Genomic DNA, 20,535 nt, shown 5'->3' on the forward strand with positions numbered 1-20,535 from the left:
GTAAACATGACCCTTTTTTCTGACTATGAAATATAAATAATTTTGCATTTGTATAACTTTAGAGCTGGATAAATAAAATTTAGAAATTCTTCCACTTATTTTTTCACAGTATATCTGTGCATTATTAAAAATGTCCTAATAATGAATAACAGAAATTAGGCAGAGCATTAACCTACCATTTTTCAGAATAAATCAGGTAACCTTGATTTAAGGAAAACAAATGAATTAAATAATGTGAGTTTGCTCCTGGTTGGCTTTTAAGAACTATAATTCTTTCCTAGTCCTTTACTATGCATTTTTAATAAGTCAAAGCCTAATTGGAACCTGCTATTGGAATATCACTTAATTTTTTATTAATTTTATAATTATAACATTTTTTACAGTACATATGCATAATTTTTTACATTATCCCTTGTACTCCCTTCGGTTCCGAATTTTTCCCCTCCTTCCCTCCACCCCCTCCCCTAGATGGCAGGCAGAATATCACTTTAAATCCCACTGCTATTTAAAAGCAATTCACGTGTTATATTTCTTGTAGAGAACATCCAAGCAAAGAACGCATTGGTCTCAGTAAAGAAAATTTATTACTTAGAGGATGCACCATTAGAAATACGGAGGCTGTGGTTGGCATTGTGGTTTATGCAGGTTGGTTAAACTTTTTGTTCCTTACAATTGTCTCACATAGTATAAAAACTACTATTAAAATTGTTGTTTCTTTTTTTTTTATTTAAAGTGTAATTATTCAGTTATCCTTCTGCCAAATAGAAGGATGTATTCTGTGTAGCTGTAATCAATGGGTCATCTTTTCCTAAGTGAGTTTAGAAAGAGGAGAATTAAGAAAGGATTTTTTTGGGGGGGGAGTTGTTTTTTGTTGTTCTTCTTGTTCATTTTTGTTTTTGTTTTTTTGCTCTTAACCTGTCAGATTTTGATGAAAGAACATTTTCTGAGTGAGATGTTACTTGATTTGTATACTTTTCTGAGTGAGATATCTGTGCATCTCTACAAGAAATAGTGAAATATCCTCTCGTGTCTACCCAGGTCATGAAACTAAAGCAATGTTGAACAACAGTGGGCCTCGTTACAAGCGTAGTAAGTTAGAGAGAAGAGCAAATACTGATATCCTCTGGTGTGTCCTCCTTCTTGTCTCAATGTGTTTTGCTGGTGCATTAGGTAAGTCGATGTAGTTCTTTCTAGTTGTGTTTAGCAGCTTTTCTTCATAATTTTAAATTATGAGTATTTTATGTCTAGAAATAATCAGCTCCTAAGAAATGTTATACATAAACATGTTTAAAATGTGCTATTTGAGAATTTTTGATATTTTTGCATTAGTGGAATCATCTCTTAGAGCATCTTAGTCACAGTCATTGTTTTTCTTTCCTATTATTAGATTTGTCACCTTTTTTTTGACCCTTGAAAACCTGAATTAAAGCATTTGGCGAATCTATATGTTGGCATGAACAAAACTTGATAATTTTTATTCAATAGACAAACCCATAGAAGAATTTGTGGCTTTTTCCATCCCTTTATATATTACTGAAAAAAATGTATAAAGCTCAACCTTCATGATATACAACCAAGCCTCTTACTCCTAAGATTGAAGACAAGAGTGAAGAACTGTGTTAAATTGTCTAATCCTTCTTATGTGTGTATTTGTTTCAAAGGTCATGGAATCTGGTTGAGCAATTATGAGTCTGTTCCATTTTTTAACATGCCTGAGCCTGATGGACATAGCTTATCCCCAGCCTTGGCAGGTTTCTATATGTTTTGGACCATGATTATTTTATTACAGGTAACAACTGTCTCACTTGCTATGCATGTAGAGTAAGATTATTACCCGATGGCTTCCCTCCGTTTCTTACTTGTTTTCTTTGTTTTGTTAGGTATTGATCCCCATTTCTCTCTACGTTTCCATTGAAATTGTCAAGTTAGGACAAATCTATTTTATTCAAAGTGACATTGATTTCTATAATGAGAAAATGGATTCCACCATTCAGTGCCGGGCACTGAACATTGCTGAGGATCTTGGGCAGATACAATATCTTTTCTCTGATAAGACTGGAACCCTCACTGAGAACAAAATGGTTTTCCGGAGGTGTAGTATTGCAGGATATGATTATTGTCACGAAGAAAATGGTAGGTATGGAATATCATATGCATATATTTTTGATGTTGCCTTCACAAACATGAGTTGCCTTTTATCTTTTCTTTCCAGAGATTTATTTATTTATTTATTATCCTTAAATGGCTGGAATCCATCAAACCACTGTTATTAACCATTATGGATATTTCTACCTGTGTTGTTTTTCCTCTGAAATTTGATCATTGAAAGCAAAGATCTTAACACAATATGGTAGGAGTTTTATAAGGAAATTAGGTGAATTGTGATAGTTTTGTCACAAAGAGGATGAGGAAAGATTAGATGAATATGACTTTTTACTCAAAGAAAATTAATGCATGGAATAAATCATATATTTTCAGGCAAGGTCAGTATAGAAATTTGATTTTCTTGAATATGTGTACTCATTATAAGTACTTTATTTTTATTTTTATTTTTTTCCCCATTTGAAAGGGGGCAGGAAGTAGGAAGAAGATGGGAAATGAGGACAAACTAGCAAGAAAAAGGAGAAAAGGGACAGTGAGGTGGTGCAGTAGATAAAGTACTGGCCCTGAAGTCAGGAGGACCTGAGTTCAAATGTGGCCTCAGACACTTAATAGTTCCCCAATTGCCTCAGCAAAAAATAAAAAATAATTTTAAAAAAGGAAAAAAAGAAAGATGTCTTTTTTAAAATATATCAAAGAAAACAGAATTATAGGTAAGTAGAACAGCTTTGAAAGTTACCTGTTGAATGGATCCTTTTTTAAGCAAGCTGTACATAAGAATCTATATTTTCATGTACAGTTTTCTGTTACATGGAGATGACCACTTTATTTGGTATTAGTTAAGCGTTAAAAAAAGAAGGAAATTATTGACTAAATGCAAGTAAGATTTTTATATGACCCTGGCATTTACCAGATTTTGTTAGTATTAGTGAACCAATGGGACCAAACAATGGGAACCAGTACCAGAGCAATCCTGCCTCGTTAGTAACAAGGAATTCATTGAGATGCTAGAGAACTTTTTTCCCTTCTCTTTATCTTCAGATACTTTCTTTAGACCTTCAAGAATCTGTGATATCATTTATTTTGTTGCACGAACACTAAAAAGTATTACCACTGTAATAATCCTAATGTAGTCTGTGTTCGGAATGTTTTGGGGAAAATGTTTGAAGGAGGAAATGAAGAGGGCAAACCAGCCCTTTGTCCATTTTTTATGGTCTGCACAGCATATATAGGAAAACAAGAAATCATTCTCCTTCATTAAGAACCTGTTCTTTGAACTAAACCTTAATCTCTTACTTATTCAGGCAGAATTAGAGAACTAAAAAAGAAAAACAAATAGAAGAATTAGAGAACTAGTTCCAAAAGTTTTGTCCTATTTTTCATACTAATGGCCAACTGTTGTCTGCCTGGCACCATTATATACTTAATAAATGCTTGCTGCTGATCTTCCCCTTTCTTCAGTTCCTGAATAATCTTATCCTGAACCCAGCACATCATTAGGTTGGACCTCATTTTAAACCCCAGGGCTAACTGAGGTAGTTTCCTTCCTGATATATGTATGCCTTTTTTTTTTCATTTTAAATATCAAACTGATATCTTTTCATCTAGGCAGAAGAGGAATAGAACTAGGGATTGAGCTTGTGATTTCATTGGTCACTCCTAGGTGAGGAAACTCCCTTTTCAGACACAGGTTCTCTGCCATTTTTAGCCTTAGAGAACTGTCTAGAACAATGGGAGATAAAAGGTTTTGCCCACTGGCTTAGAGTAGCTCAACCAGAATGTGGCAGGGGTAACACCTTCCTCCAGGACCTAATGACTTAAAATCCAGCTGTCTAACCCTTATACCCCACTAGTACAATATGAATTCATGTTTTCTTTCTGCTTGCATCAATAATGGAATGAACTGCCTTAGGACATAGTGTATTCTCCTCTTTAGAGTTCCCCTCTTTATCACTTTCTGAGTATAGTGGAGAAAGTATTTTTTTTTAGGCATGGATTAGAGTAGATGATCATTGATTGAATCCCCAAGGACTCTTCCAGCTCTGAAATGTTTTGGCTCAGTGATGTTACTTTGCTTTTTTCACTGCTTTGTGCTTCTCTCATTCTAAGCTAATGTTTCTACTACTTATTATCCTAATATATTTACAATTCTTCCCATTGAAAAGGCTTGTTTTTGTAGTAAAAACTAAGTATATTTCAGGATAGTTTTCATGTTAATTAGAATATAGTTCACTGGGGGCAGCTAGGTGGTGCAGTGGATAGAGCACCAGCCCTGAAGTCAGGAGGACCCGAGTTCAAATCTGGTCTCAGACACTTAACACTTCCTAGCTGTGTGACCCTGGGCAAGTCACTTAACCCTAGCCTCAGGGGAAAAAAAAAAAGAATGTAGTTCACTAATTTCAAAGATTAATCATCCAAATGTGTCAGAAGACTAACATTAAAAGTAACTATTTTTTGAGAGTCATGTGCAAGGTATTATCATAAATCCTTGGGACTCAGAACTATCAGATATAGGACCCAAACTCAAAGATCTTTGTATTTGTTTAGCCTGTGCCTTAATGTGTCCTCAAGATTCATTTGGAAAATAAACTAATATATTACCAAAAGATAAATTTTAAAATCTATAAAATATTTTTAAAAGATAATTAACAGTTTTCTGTTGAAAGGTAGTGTTGGGTTTGGAGTCAGGAAAAGTGAGTTTAAATCCCGATTATACCATGTACTAGTTGTATAAATTTGAGGACATTGCTTAATCTCTGACTACCATTTCCTAATCTGTCCAAAAAAATATTAATATTTGCACTGCCCGCCTGATAGGACTTTTGTGAGTTCTCAATGAAATGATGACTATCACAATGTTTTGTTAATTGTGAAGTGTTATAGAAGCAGAAAGTATCAACAGCAAATATCCAATAAATGCAAATGGCCAATGATCTAGATGTTTATTAAAGAAAGAAATCACTAAACAAGAAATCACAAGAAAGACAGTGAAAAAACACAGAGGTAGAAATGAAAGGATAGGAGCCAGATTGGAAATGGGGAGTGAGTGTGAGTGAGGAATCCAATATGGCACCCAGGTTTCAATCCTGAATGACTTGGAGAATGATGGTGCCGTTGACAATAATGAGAAAGTAGAAATTCTGAGGGGAGCATTTGAGTCTAAAGAGACTAAAACTAGGCCTTTGATTCCAGAGATAATAGAGCAATCAAGGTACTCAGAATCAGCGACCATTTTTCTTTAGATTTTAGCAGCATATTCATATTTTCATTGCTATTTTCCTTCTAAAGACACAGTGTACTTTCCTTCATGTTGATGTACTCCCAGTAAGAGTGTTATTCTTACTTTGAGAAAAAAGTAAGGTATCCATACACGTAATCTGTGGATTTAGGCTAAAATCTAAGTATTTTGCTAATACTTCTTTCATTTGACAAAAAAACAAATAAACTTACATTTAAGTGAATGTGCCTAGCATTCCACAAACAAGCAAATTTTCTTGTACCCTAATTATCAGTGTCATTTCTCCTCATTAGCCAAGAGGCTGGAGTCCTACCAGGAGGTTTCCTCGGAGGATGAGGATTTGACAGACACTCCCAGTGGCTCGCTCAGCAATATGACAAAGGCAAAGGCATCCAGCTGCAGGACAGTTAATAATGGGCCTTTGAAAAGCAAGTCCTTGAACCATCTGGCTGGGAGCTGTTTGGCCGTAGGAGGAGAAGATGGCCCCACCGATGCATCTCTCTCCAGACAGGCAGCTTTCAGTAGTCCTATGGTAAGTATAAGTTTGTGTCTTGAATCTTGCCCAGACAAGAATTGTGTTGAAAGAACACAAACCTTATTGCTCCAAATCAAAGCATCTTTATATAATTGAAAAGAGAGTACTTGACCACAGTGGGTTTGAACAAACAAAATCCATATTTGTTATTTTTGAAGATGGATTCTATTGACTTGGAGGAGGGGATAGCTTGTGTATACCTGATGAAATGGACCCTTGAAGGCAGTGAAGAAAATGTCTTGGGTTTAAGGTTAATGTGTCTCATTCTCTCAGCCTTTAATGATGAAAAAGAAGTGTTTAGAAGTATTCACAGAGCTTCTGCTTCCTCTGGCAGTCTGGAGTGGCTTATTAAATCCCCTTCTCATCAGAATTTTCTCTTAAGTCATTGTGTCCAATAGGGCATATCCCTGGAATCTGGAAAGTTTAGGGACATATTTGTTTTACAGTCAGTCAGCCAATAAGCGTTTATTAAACACCTAATATTTGCTAGGTAGTATATGCACTAGATTAAGACCCAAAGAAAGAGTGCTTCTTTAAAGAAATTAGGCTGTTTAAGTTTCAGGGTATTGCTATCAAAAAAGACTTCAGTCTTTCACAGTAAAATATTAGTTTGAAATAATTTTGGCATGTTTTCAGTGATTACGTAGCTGAGGAGATTATCTAATCCAATTCACTTCAGTTTCCAGCCTACAGAGTTTAAGTGACTTTCCTAATGAGTGACATTTAGAATTTGAACTTGAGTTTTTTGACTTCCAAATGAGTTCACTATCTCACTTGCCTCCTGCTTCAGTGGAGCCTTGCACCAAGGCCAGCTCTAGTACCAGGCTACCTTCTGAGGGATAAGACCTTTTTCATCTCCAGTCCTTCCCTCTCAGCCCCATCAGGGCCTTCTCCATGACCTGCAAAGTATCTCTGGCCAATTAATTCAGATCTTGTACCTTCCCCTGCCTGCTGTGTGCCGGACCTTCCAGGCTTCTGCATGGAAGCTCCATCTCCAGGAAGGATCTCTTGACAATTTAATCCCATACCTCTCCAAAAGTTACCTTTAATGCTGAGCTGGAGTTTTCAAACCCCATCCTCCAAGCTCATTTTTATACTCAATTTCTTCCTTTCACTCATCCTCATACCCAATCTGTTTCTATTTTAACAGCTCTAGAACATTTAAAATCCCTTCTCTGCACTCACACTGATGCTACCTTAGTTCAGATTCTCTCACTTATACTTTTCTATGGCCTTCTAATTGATTGTCCTGACCCAATTTCCTTTCTTAAAAAATTTAATTTAGTTTTTATTTATTGAAGCTTTTTATTTTCAACACACATGCAAGGATATTTTTTTCAACATTGACCCTTGCAAAACCTTGTGTTCCAATTTTTCCCTCCTTCCCCCAACCCTCCTCCCTAGAGGGCAAGTAATCCAATATATGTATACATATTTATACAATTATCTTGCTACACAAGAAAAATCAGCTCAAAAAAGGAAAAAAAGGGAAAGAAAATAAAATCCAAGCAAACAACAAAGAAAAAGAAAATGCTATGTTGTGATCCACCTTCAGTTCCCACAGTCTTCTCTCTGAATATAGATGGCTCTCATCATCACAAGGTTATTGGAACTCCTGCCCCAGTTTCCATTGCAATACATCCTCCAGTCAGCAGCCCGGATTATTTTTCTAAAATGGCATCCTCTGTCTGCCTCTTCTCCCCTTTCTATGTTCTCCCTTTCCCTCTCCTTGCACACCCCTCCCCCCCCCCCCCCACACACATACACACCAGTAAGCTCCTGTGGCTCAGGATTGCCTCCTCCATTGATATTTAAAGCTCCCCATTACCTGGTACCTTCCTAATTTCCCTCTTTATTCACATTACTCCCTTCCATGCTCTCTATAATCCACTAGCACTGGACTTCTGCTCTTTCTTGAAGGGAAGACTTGATCTTCTTCTTTCTCAGTGATTTTGCTCTCATTTCCCCCTTACCTAGAATGCTCTCTGTCCTGACATCCTGGTTTCCTTAAAAATTCATCTCCAGTCCCACCATCCACCAGTGGCCATTTCACACCTTCTCCCTTCCCAGATGCTAGTGCTTTTCCTTTTAGGTCAACTTCTTCTCCCTTTATATCTTGTATATACCTAGTTATTTACTGGGTAATTACTGAGCTCATATTCTTATTGGAGAGAAATGTGCTTAGTAGGTATCTAGTTATTTACTGAGTACCTACTAAGCACATTTCTCTCCAAAAAGGATATGAGCTCCCTATAAGTAAGGACTATGTTTGCCTTTCTTTGGATCCTCAATTTAGCACAGTGTCTGGTCAATAGAAAATGTTTAATAAATGTTATTAATAATAAATCAATAAATAAATGTGCCCAAGCTACATATACTATAAATGGTTAACTGAAGTTTGAATCTCCAGATAACATGCTGATTTACTCCAAGGATCCTTTTTCCAAATTATAATACTTTAATCCTTGTTTTGGCAGGAGACATGTGGTGGGACTAAATTACGCAGTGGTCTCTTCTACTCATGAAAGAGCCTCTGGGGCACTAGACTGTTTCCTCTCATTAGGGCTGCTAGCAAATGTATGGATTGTAGCAATAAAGGGTCTGCTAAGCCTGATTTATTTACTGTCCTAAATTCTACAATGTCAAGTTAAGCCAAAGGCATCTATCTGGACTGTAGCTAATGTTTTATTACTTGCTAGTTTTCTGATAAGTAATATAAGAAAAAAAGTATCTTTCTAGATTCATCTGCCTCAATACTTCTTTCCACAGACTGGTCAGAGGGATTTATAAATGCTCTTTTCTTCCATCATTTGGTATTTTATCTGCTTCACATTTTCCACACACACTGTCTTAGTCACATTTGCTCTCCTGTTTAGTCAGAATTTAGAAACTGTGATGTGAGCTAGAAAAGTTTGTGACAAACCTTGTCTCCTGGTTTTGGAAGCTGATGGATGGAATTTTTTCATGTTTATTTTTAATTTTTTAATTTTATTAACGCCTTTTATTTTCAAAACATGCATGGATTTGCAAAACCTTGTGTGATGGAAGCAATTTTAATAAGAGATGACGACCTCTTCTCCCCCTCAGTCCTGTATGTTGTACTTGCACCATGGTTCACAGCTTGCTTGGATTCCAGTGGAATTTGAAGAATAGGCAAAAATCTTTAGTCAGCTGTTAGAAGGTAAAACTTAGATGATGTGAAACTTCAGTCTAGTATTTAATTTGGCCTTAAATAAAGAAAAAGTAAAAGCCAAGTCCAAGACTAAGTAGTTTAAAAAATGCCATGAAACAAGGAAAGTAAATTAAAAATTTATAAATTCTAGACTCCCTTTCATTAAATTGTAAGGTAATTGTGAATAGGGGTTGTTATATTCTTTGTATTTGTATCCCCAACACCTAGCACAGTGCTTAACACAAAGTAGGTGCTTCAGAAATATTGGTTGATGGAATTAAAATGGATAAAAACTAAGTAAAATCACACTGAAGATTCATACTTCAATTCCAGTCAGTAGGGCTTGGTACATATCCTAAGTAACTATATGTAGCTGGCTCCTTTTTTTTGCTCTGATATAAGGAATATGATTTTTCACAATTGTTTTTGAGTAAATATTTTAGAAATAGCCTAGTGTGTCCCATCCTAACCAGTAAAGGCTACTATCATGCCATAATGAGACTTATGGGGTAATATGGTTGGGAGTTGTTGTTTTTCTAAATGCTAGAATATATTCATATTTATCTGAAATATATATAAATTAACTTACTTGAATTTCCATAGTGTAAACCATAAAGATTCAAAATAAATTAAATTCAATAAAAATTATCATGTTTTTGATCAATTTTTCATGTTATTCATGGCAAATATTCAATCTCCTGACATAATTGATAGTCTTGTAAGGCATTTGAGTGGGTACCATTGGATTACTACAGTCTTCAGTTACCAGTGGTACTCTTTCGATAAGCTACTATTCCAGGGGAAGGGCAGGAAAAAAAAAAGAAGGGAGGGAAAGAGAGTTTCTATAAATTGTGTCTTCATTGGTGTTCTTCTATTTATGAATATTAGTTAACCCCTCAAACCTAGTAACATGTTGACTACCCAATTCTTATTCTGAGACAGTGAGCTCTTTACAGAATGGTTATCAGTAGCAAAAGCAGCATGGCAATGAAAGCTCAGAACTATTCCTATGACCTTTCACAATGTCCTTTACATTTTACTTCTGTAACAAAATACATGCTAATCCTTCCAATGGAGAAGAAAAAAGCAAATGCAAAGATGATGGGCACCATCATTATTGTGATCCTTTTCTGTGCACACATAACTTTACAATGAATTTTATTTTTGTTTTCCTCTTCAGATGAGTTATTCTGCCATTCTCATTGATCCACATAGAATTTTATGGAGAAAAAAATAGATTAAATATTGTACATTACTTCTTTCCTTATAGATAATATCTAATTGAAAAAACCATATCTTATGTGAAATTAAAATCACAGAAGTCTAAGGACTTTTGCTTGTCATCAATATCTTTTGTGATGATTTGACCAACAGGAAACTGATGTTGTACCAGATACTGGACTTTTGGATAAATTTAGCCAGATTACACCTCAATTATTCACCTTACCAAATGAAACTGACCAGGATCTGTCAACAGAGATTTTATACATAATTGACTTTTTTCTCGCCTTGGCAATTTGTAATACAGTTGTAGTTTCATCTCCCAACCAACCACGACAAAAGGTAGGTCTTCTCGATTCAATTGCAAACTACTCAAGAAGATTCTAGATGTGTTTGCTCTAGTATTGTTACTAGAGAGAAAGGGTTATGTTACTTTTTATTGACTTGGTGATGAATTATTTACTAAACTAAAATGAAATTATCCTCAAAATAATATCTACTAAAAGTCACAAAAGTCTACAAAAAGTCAAAAGTTTTTTGAACTTAGCTTTTGAAATACTCCATGTATTTGTACCAGTTCTCTCTAAGCTTTGTTTGTACCATTCAGAAATTAAATCTACAATATCCTAAGATTTAGCAGTCTCCTCAAAACTTTTTCACCCAGAAGTTGTTACTGACAATGAAATCAGAGCTATAGTCCTTATACCTATTTTTATGATAAGTTTATTAGAGAGTTGAAACAAAACATAGAAAACTGAAGTTATGGCTGCCTAGGGTCATGCATCTAGTGTCTGAAATAGGCTTCAGATTCAGGTCTTCCTGATTCCTCTTGTCTAGCTTGAAAAGTTAGTAAAAAAAAACTTCTTTACAATTTGCAAATAGCTTTTTTAATAATTGTATTACACGGATATTTCAGGAGTTTAAATTAATTATTAAATTAATATTATTATTATATAATGATATATTACATTATTAATTAAATTATTAAATTACTTATTTAGTGCCTATTTTATGGAAGTACTATGCTAGGAACTGTAGGGCATAGAAGATAGCTAAGGGACCGTTCCTCCCCTCATGGAGCTAGCTTTATTTTTTCCTATCTAAAGAACAATATGGCAGTAATAGATTATTATACCTTTGTGCTATTCCCCCAAGAACCATAATTATACATTGCAAAAAAAAAAATTATTTGTGTGTGTATACACACACACACACACACACCTGAGCCTCAAATCTACTTTTTATTATATAGGATATTTGTGGAAAGGATTGAACAAGATAAATGAAAGCAACAATAATCTCAATCGATTTAGTTTCCATTATTTTCTTCCTGGCAGAGCTGCTAACAATTTAAAATTTTCCTAGCATGAGTTTCTGTTTCACTGGGTTCATCAAAATTATTGCAGAGCTAAAGTGATTTCACATGCTCATCATTAGCATTGCTCTTTGGAAAGAAAATAATAGAAGGTTGCATATCTGTGACTCTTCTGTCATTCCCTGGAGTCTTTAAACTTGCCAAGGGTGGAGGCTGGAATCAACAGTCCCGGAGGTATTTTCTATCTCTTAATCTGAGATCTTATGAAACTTGAGTTGACTTGAAGATGTAATTAAGTTGCTTAACATGTTTGACATAGATACACAAATCTGAACTCTGATAGAAACTAGGTTATACTTAAAAGAAACCAGACTGCAAGCAAAGGAGATTTCTTTCATAAAATAAAAGAATTGCATGAGACATAACATGGGAACTGTTCTTTTATGTGACTTCTTTACTTGCTACTTTATGCCCCATTAGCCATCGCCCTATAAATATGTAATAAAATAATCAATATGTAATATGAATATTACAATATCAAATATGTAATAAAAAATCAACCTTTGTTGGATTTTTTTTTCCAAATTCTTGAAGGTTTTAACTTTCCGGTGTATTATATTCCGTTTCCCTTAGCTGAGACTCTCTTCGCTGGGTAGAATGCCCATCACATCCTTAGAAGAAATTAAAAACCTCTTCCAGAGGTTATCCGTTCGAAGGTCAAGTTTTCCATCCCTTTGCAGCAGCAAAGAATCTTCATCCGGAGGTCCAAATGCCTTTGTAAGCAGACTCTCCCTCTTCAATCGATCGAAGCTGGCCCCGCCCGCTGAGGAAGAAGATTCCCCGTTAGGCGATGGGGCCCCAGGTCCCAGCGAAGCCACTTGCCTCAAAGACCCAGAGACAGCCGATGGCAGCCCCGACGGCAGCCTGGATTCCCCTCTGGGCCAGGCGCTCGCCTTGGACTTGCACTACGAGGCCGAGAGCCCGGACGAAGCGGCCCTAGTGTACGCAGCCCGGGCTTATCAGTGCACTTTGAAGTCCCGGACCCCCGACCAGGTTATGGTTGACCTGGCAGCCTTGGGACCTTTAACATTTCAACTCTTGCACATTCTGCCCTTTGACTCTGTGAGAAAAAGGATGTCCGTGGTGGTCCGGCACCCCCTGTCCCACCAGGTTGTGGTGTATACCAAGGGGGCCGATTCTGTCATCATGGATTTACTGTCCTTAGCATCTGCTGGTAGGTACCCACTACCCTGACATCTCCGTCTATCTCGCTATCTCAGGTGCGGGATTGGAGCGAGGTGATGGCCACGTCTGTGGCCCTGAACTGTCCGGATTGTTATTCTGTAGCATGCTTGACTTTGAAATCAGTCACGTGGGAACTAATCAGAATTGATTTATATTCAATTGGAAGTGCTAACATGCAGTTAGAGATGGATTAATGCTTTCTGGTCACAAGCCCTTTTATTCGGGCTCTTTTGGGAATTAAAAAATGAAAATGACTTAACTTGCCTAGAAAGCTGAAATTGAAATTTTTGAAAATTGTAATGGAAAGGCTCGTTAAAATGTTACTTTTATGTTTCCTTGATCATTATAGATGGTGAGACTTTGGAAAAACAACAAAAGATAATCAGGGAGAAAACCCAGAGACATTTGGATGATTATGCCAAAAAAGGACTTCGCACTTTATGTATTGCAAAAAAGGTGAGGTTTGTTAACTGAATTTCCTTGTTTCTGTAATGGCATTATTATGCTCATGCGTATTTGAAAACTGTAATTCATCTCTTAACAGGTACCATTGTTCTGAGTCCCTGTGTCTAAGATTTTAGCTTGCAGTGGGAATATGATTAAAATGTGAATGTAGGACTCTTCTTTCTGATTGACATCTTCCTCTATCACCTTTATTCTGCTGTTCTAAGGGAAGTTGGTGAGAAAAGTGGATTGAAAAATCCCCCATGCCCAAGACCAGGAGAATAAACTGATTAATTAAGATCATATTACAACAAAGTGGAATTGGGAAATTAGCACTAAATTTAATTCATGGGGATATTTCAAACAACCTGATAAACCTTAAAAAACCACTCATAAAATAGAAACAGAAGAAGCTAATGATTTTTGTGCTTGAAATTAAATGAATTTTAAATAGATTTTTTTTCTTTTACTGAGACTTAACTGACAGTATTCATTCTTTGCTGTGGCAAAAAAAAAAAAAAATCATGACCCTCTAGCCAACCTTTTGATAATGAGGAATAATTTGGAATAGTGGATAAATTTTTGAACTTGAAAGATGGGAAGAATAAAATTCAATCCCATGTCAGATTCATATTAGCTTAGATATGCTGGATAAGATACGTATGTATGTATGTATATGTGGATATTTGCATATACATATATATTATACAGAGTTGGACATAGACATATATAAATATAGAGATAGCTCAATTGATTACTCAATCCCTCTCTGTGGAAATCTATGATCCTCTCTTCAAAACTGACTAGGGCTGATCCAAAAACGAGACATACAATCTATCCCCCAGCTTCTTTTAAACTATGGTTCACAACCCCACATGGGGTCTTGTAACTGAATTGGGAGTGTAAAATTATGATTTGTCATCAGTTAATATTTGATTTGCATATTTATTTTATATACCTATGTACCCAGGAACATATAAAAATTTCTTGATCAAAGAGAAGCCACAAATGGAAAATTTAAAAGCCCTGATTTATACCGAATCCTCTGTAGCTTAATAGGACTTTCCAGAACTCATAATCCCCTGGCATATCGATCCTTCAGGATCAACTTCATATCACTACAAGTCAACAGCCTTTAGCGTCAGATGCATTAATAGGAGCATAGTATCCAGAACAGATCGCCAAAATGTTGGAGTTTCTCTTGTGGCCTTAAATATTTCACTGAGTTCTGCGTGTCCCTTTCAAAAGGGACATTGAGAAGATGACGAATGCTGGCCAGAAACCATGTCCTATGAAGAAGGATCACATAGTTAGCAAACATCTGAAGTAGTATTTGAATTCAGGTTTTCCTGACTAAGGGTCTAATACTCTATTCACTATGCCCCCTAGTTATTAAAATGCATTTTACCTAAGTAGGTCATTTCTTTCTCTCTCATAAACATATTCTGAATTTAGAGATAAGCTAATTGTTACCTGAATTGAAGGAGTGAGATTTAACTCAAGTGACTTTCAACTAGGTTGGTAAGAGACAATCATAGGCTTAAAGTCTATATAATCACTCACTTTAAAATTTTACCTATGTAAGATGGTAGAGCCAATATTCCAGACTTGGAGCTATATGAAGTTGCTGTAAAAATACTTTTTCTTTCCTCTTTCCATATAGGTCATGAGTGACACAGAATATGCTGAGTGGCTAAAGAATCATTTTTTAGCAGAAACTAGCATTGACAACAGGGAACAATTACTGCTTGAGTCTGCCATCAGACTTGAGAATAAATTAACATTGCTGGGTAGGTAGAAATTTTTATCAATTCAATTCAATAGACATTTATTAAGTAATTGTTATAGAAGAAGTACTGTGCAATTCTGGGAATGTCAAATAAGATGGAAATAAAAAATGATTTTTACCTTCAGAAATGGGTGATGGGGGTGGGGTGGGATTTTGCCTTAAATAGAAGTGTTCTAACAATTGAAAAATTAACTAATTTCCTTTTTTTTTCATTTTCTAATAAAGATTGTTAGTAAACAAATGGAAGAATCCATATATACCCTATACAATCCAGAAGTGATTCTGCCTCCCCCTTCCAACATGGTTCCACCAGACTTTCAATCCATCCCATTCCATTTCAATGAGAAAGGACTGATTTGTAGTAGACACGAACCTATCAACCTTAGAATGGCCATCTTTTCACAATTAAATTCAATACTAAAATAATAGAACATTCTGATGTGGCATTTACTTCCTTTATGACATTATCCTATCATATAGCACCCTTTTAAATTAAAATTGCATTATTGACACCATTAGTTTAAGGACTCACCGAGAAATTTCTCTTCCCCTTCCCATCCTCCTCATCCTGTTTCTAAGTCTCCACTTTTGAGCTGGGAGAATACTCTATATGTACCCAGATTATCATAACAAATTGCCATCTTTAGAGACTTGCCTCTGCTCACCTTCCCTACGTTATTGTAAATATTGTTTTCATATTTGTAATTCAGCCTTGTTCCCTAGGTGAGTATCCAAACTTACCAACTCATATAGTCTTTATCAGTGTTTTCCTTGTAAGTAATCTTATTCTGGGAAATTAAGTTAAATCTTGTTAGGATGAGCTTTTTTTTTTTAAATTGAGCATATATGTATTTACCAATGGCAATATTTACCAAGATAAGATCAAAATGAATATATGACCTTGATATAAATAGAAATGTTACAGAAATCTGAAGAACATGAAACATTTCTTATAAGTCTTATAATTAGGCAAACAATTTATGAATAAACAAATGACAGAGCAGAATGAGATATGAATGAATAAATAATTTCAATTATATTAAATTAAATAGATTTTGTGCAAATAAAACAAAATGTAGCCTTAATCAAAAAGATAGCAGAAAATTGAAGGAAAAAATGTATAGATTGTTTTTCAGATAAACATTTCATATTTCAAATATATAAAGATTTTTGTAAAAATCTATTAGAATATGTCATTCCATAATTGATAAATGGTCAAAGGATATGAGCAGGCAGCTTTCCAATGAAGAAACCAGAACAATTTATAGCCATATGAAAAAAATACTTTAAATCATTATTGATTAAAGAAATGCAAATTAAAACAACTTTGAGATATTATTTTTACACCTATGAGGATGGATAAAATGATTAAAGGGGAAATCAATAAATGCTGGAGGAGATATGTTAGAATTGGAACACAAATCCACTGTTAGTGAAACTGTGAACTGATCCAACCATTTTGGAGAGCAATCTGGAATGATGCCCAAAGAGTTATTAAACTGCCTATACCCTTTGACTCAGCAATATCACTACTAGTCTATTTGCAAAGATGATTTAGGGGAAAAGAAAAAAAATCTGTATGTTCTAAAATATTTATAGCAGCTCTCTTTGTAGTTGCAAAGAACCGGATGTTGAGGAGATCCTCATCAATTAAGGAATGCCTAAACAAGTTGTTGTATATGATTGTGATGGAATACTACTGTGTTATGAGAAATTGTGAGCTTGATGCTTTTAGAAAAACATGGATAGAATTGCGCAAAATGAAGAGCAAAATGAGCAGAACCAAGAGAATGTTGTATACTGTAACTGCAATAGTTTCAAGAACAACTTTGAGTGACTGAGTCCTTTTGACTATTATAAATCCCAGAATTAGCTACCAAGAACATATGAAGGAGGACACTATCCACATCCAGAGAAAGAACTTAAATAGAAGTATGTATAGAATGATTTTACATATACATACATATTTGTGTCTAAAAGTTGCTATCTCTAGAGCAGCTAGAAAGGAAAAAAGGGGGGGAGAAGAAATTTACATGGTAGCTTTATTATATATTTAAAAGAAATAGCATGTTGTATACAATAGAGTTGCAGTTTCTTGTGCAATCACTTTTGTTATATGTTATATAAATGCTTCTTTTATTCCCTAAACTAAAAATTAAGAACAAAAGAAAAATAAAATTAAAAAACCCCTTCAGATTGACTAATTGACCTCTGCCTCCCGTGGAACCTCCCTATTTCTATTTCTAGCCACATTTTAATTCTTTGTATGTAATTAGCTTTTTACTAATGTCTATAGAGAAATTTCCACAATACATGGAACCTTCTGTAAGTTAGCAGACGCTTGTTGTGATTGGAGCTTCAGAATTAGAATTGTTCCCTAGAATGGATAAGCTAGATGGGTAATACCTCATGTTTACTCTGTGGGTTCCCATTGACTGAGTTCCCTAAGTGCCCCCTGTTTCATATTGTCCCGTTGTAGGTGCTACTGGCATTGAAGACCGGCTGCAAGAGGGTGTTCCGGAGGCCATAGAAGCCTTGCAGAAAGCAGGAATTAAGATCTGGATGCTGACAGGAGATAAACAGGAGACCGCTGTTAATATAGCTTATGCTTGCAAACTACTGGAACAAGATGACAAAATCTTCATCTTCAACACCCCAAATAAAGTGAGTAGAAAGATGATCAGCTGGTTTTGGCTCTGGGTTCTGAAGTGTGATCACTGGGAGGTGGAAACCAACAAAAAGCTAAATAACTGGTAAATGCCAGTTTTATTGTTATCAGTTTAGACCAGTACATATAATCTTATATTTGGGAGGGTAACATATATCATATCTCAAACAACAGATATTTGCTAAATGCCTACTAGGTGTCAAAGTTTGGATAAAAAAAAAAGAGGTTTCCTCGAAGAGTCCTTACGTTGTTGCAGGAACATGTGATACTTGATATAGCTAATTAATCACTAAGCATTTATTAATCACCTACTGTTTGATAGGTACATTAGAGAGGGACAACAAAAAGTGCTATAAGTGATTGGAGAAGGAATACCATTATAGAATGTGCCATTTAAAGGAACCATAGTCATCCATTTCAGCCTTGAGGCATCCTGTCTGAACGGTATGCAAGTGAGCAAAAAGAGACCCAGAATTGTTAAGTGACTTGCTTAAGCTTACCCTAAATACATGATAGGGTTTGATTTGGACCCGAGTAGTCCTGCTCCCAGCTCTGGTGCTCAGTCTCCCTCTTCTGCCCTAGATCTTGGACCAGTAGTCTTGAATTAGCAACTTCAGGGCATAGAAGGGAATAATAACACTGGGAACATCAGTCAAAGGAAGAGTGACTTTTCTCCAGCCCCCAGGGGACACACCCATGTCAGTCATACTTTTTCTCACATCTGCTGGACTCTCTGCGTGCTCCTAAAAGTAACAGAGTCCATTGGCTCCTCTGAACTCTTTATAGCCACAAGTCCTATGGGCCAAGGAGATGTCAGAAATACATGGGAAGAAGGGGAGACAATTTCTCTTGTTTCCTCATTTAAAAAAATAATAATAATGATTGATTTATATCGAAAGTGTTTTTGTTAAAGATCAAACAAGATAACATGTAAAGTGCTTTGTAAACTATAGTTAAATTTTGTTGTTATTATAACTAAATTTTTTGTCAATAAAAGCAGCCAGTCTAAGTGACCTCAGATGATATCAGTGATGCTTTTATATTGGGTGGGTCTACTCCAGCAGAAGTCAGCCAGATAAGGAAGCCCAGGGCCCCTTTCCCAGAATCCTCTCCTTATTAATAAACACCTGCTGGCTAACATCCTCCTCTTGACCCTTCCCATATTTAGCTAGACCAGAACCTGGGCAACATGTTACGTATTCTGTCATCAAGCCCATGGTTAGAGCCTTCCCAGCCCGAGAAAGCTTTTACTGCCCAAGAGTGGTGGCTTAGTACCACACCTAAGAATTTCTCATTTTTGCTGTACATTGTGTTCAAGAGATGGTTTCTTGTGACAGCAAGTGAGTAATTTTGTAAGTAATATTCCCTTGATGTCATTTTTTAATGAAAGCTTTTTATTTTCAAATATATACCTGGATAATTTTCAGCATTCACCCCTACAAAACCCCGTGTTCTAATTTTTCCTTCCCCCCATTTGACAAGTGATCCAATATAAATATATCTGTACACATTTCCACAAATACTTGCTATCATTTTAAAAGCCAGGAACCATAAGGATACCTAAATCCTCAATGCATTTGCCTTCATTACTATCCCACTCCCTCCTTGCCCCTCACTTTCCTTATCTCTGCTTCTCCCAGAATCCCCAGCCACCTCCAAGACTTAGCTCAATGCCTCCTCTTCCTTGAAGCTTTCACCAGCCCCTTCCATCACCTTGTAAGCTCCTGGAGCACAGGGCCTAATTTCTTTGTATTTCCAGGATATAGCTCCTGGCAAACTCGGGCCTAATAAATGTTTATTAGATACCCATGCCCTCTGGTGGTATGTCTGTGCCATTACTTCTAGAAAATTATAAGGCTTTGAAATATTATATTGAGTACAGATTCTTATACACACACACACCCCCTCAGCCTGGGATGTTTAATGGGAATTTCAGTATTCAAAGCAAGCTTGGATTGCATTAGTCTTTTCACTCTTCCCTCTCCCTTACTCCCCAATAAAAGCTTTTTCCTCTAGACTGCTGATCTACTCACTGTATTGTCCATAGTTGCGTTGCTTTCCTGCCAATAGGGTATTTGTTCCCTTTCTGCTCTCTCTTCAGCTTTACCCGTCCTTCTGTATAATCAAATCAAACAGATCCTTCCCTGACTATAGCAAGTCACAGTAATTTCTTTTTCTTCTGAAATCCCACAAGATTTATTACAATTTCTTTGGCTCTTATTATGTCCTATCTAGCACTGTTTTGATGATGATGATGATAGAATTTAAATAGATTAAATAGAATTTAAATACATAAACTTTAAGATTTGCCAAGCACTTTATGCATACAGGGTTGCCAGGAATATTTGTTCGGTTTTTAAACTATTGAAGCTTAAATTTAAATGAAGGCATTTAGGATGCTCACTATTATCTCATTTGATTCCCACAACAATCCTGTGAGATAATGATTATCCCCATTTTACAGGAGAGAAAATTGAGACCAGAAAAAAAAATTAAAAGAATCACCAAAAATAAAAGAACTAGTATCTGAGGCAGAATTTGAATTCAGTTCTTTTTTTGTTTCAAATCCAGTAGTTTATTCATTACACCTTGTTCTAGAATCTAGCTGTGTCTGCTTATTTTAAAAAAAATAATTCTGTCTTGACTTAAAAACAAAAGAATGCCTTGAAGGCTCTCCATATAAGGGTCTCGAGGCATTCACTAAAATCAGCGAAGATTCTATCCCAGATATAAGTGCAGGGATGGTATTCATTGACCCTCTGAGGCTTAATACCCATTCTATATCCAACAAGTACTTATTGGGCACCT

General features: G+C 35.8%; 1 protein-coding gene across 2 annotated transcripts in view; it reads left to right on the plus strand.

The window, feature by feature from the left end:
- Window positions 1–20,535, plus strand: part of ATP10D (ATPase phospholipid transporting 10D (putative)) — a 148,034-nt gene that overhangs the window by 109,168 nt on the left and 18,331 nt on the right. For both annotated transcript variants that reach the window (XM_074276276.1, XM_074276275.1), the window contains 10 exons: window positions 539–645; window positions 1,039–1,170; window positions 1,662–1,789; window positions 1,881–2,133; window positions 5,632–5,870; window positions 10,420–10,608; window positions 12,215–12,815; window positions 13,176–13,282; window positions 14,934–15,060; window positions 17,539–17,723. In XM_074276276.1, coding sequence (XP_074132377.1) covers window positions 539–645; window positions 1,039–1,170; window positions 1,662–1,789; window positions 1,881–2,133; window positions 5,632–5,870; window positions 10,420–10,608; window positions 12,215–12,815; window positions 13,176–13,282; window positions 14,934–15,060; window positions 17,539–17,723 — 2,068 coding nt within the window. The remainder of the gene's footprint in view (window positions 1–538; window positions 646–1,038; window positions 1,171–1,661; window positions 1,790–1,880; window positions 2,134–5,631; window positions 5,871–10,419; window positions 10,609–12,214; window positions 12,816–13,175; window positions 13,283–14,933; window positions 15,061–17,538; window positions 17,724–20,535) is intronic.

Source organism: Sminthopsis crassicaudata, chromosome 6 (assembly GCF_048593235.1).
Source record: "Sminthopsis crassicaudata isolate SCR6 chromosome 6, ASM4859323v1, whole genome shotgun sequence".
NCBI lineage: Eukaryota > Metazoa > Chordata > Mammalia > Dasyuromorphia > Dasyuridae > Sminthopsis > Sminthopsis crassicaudata.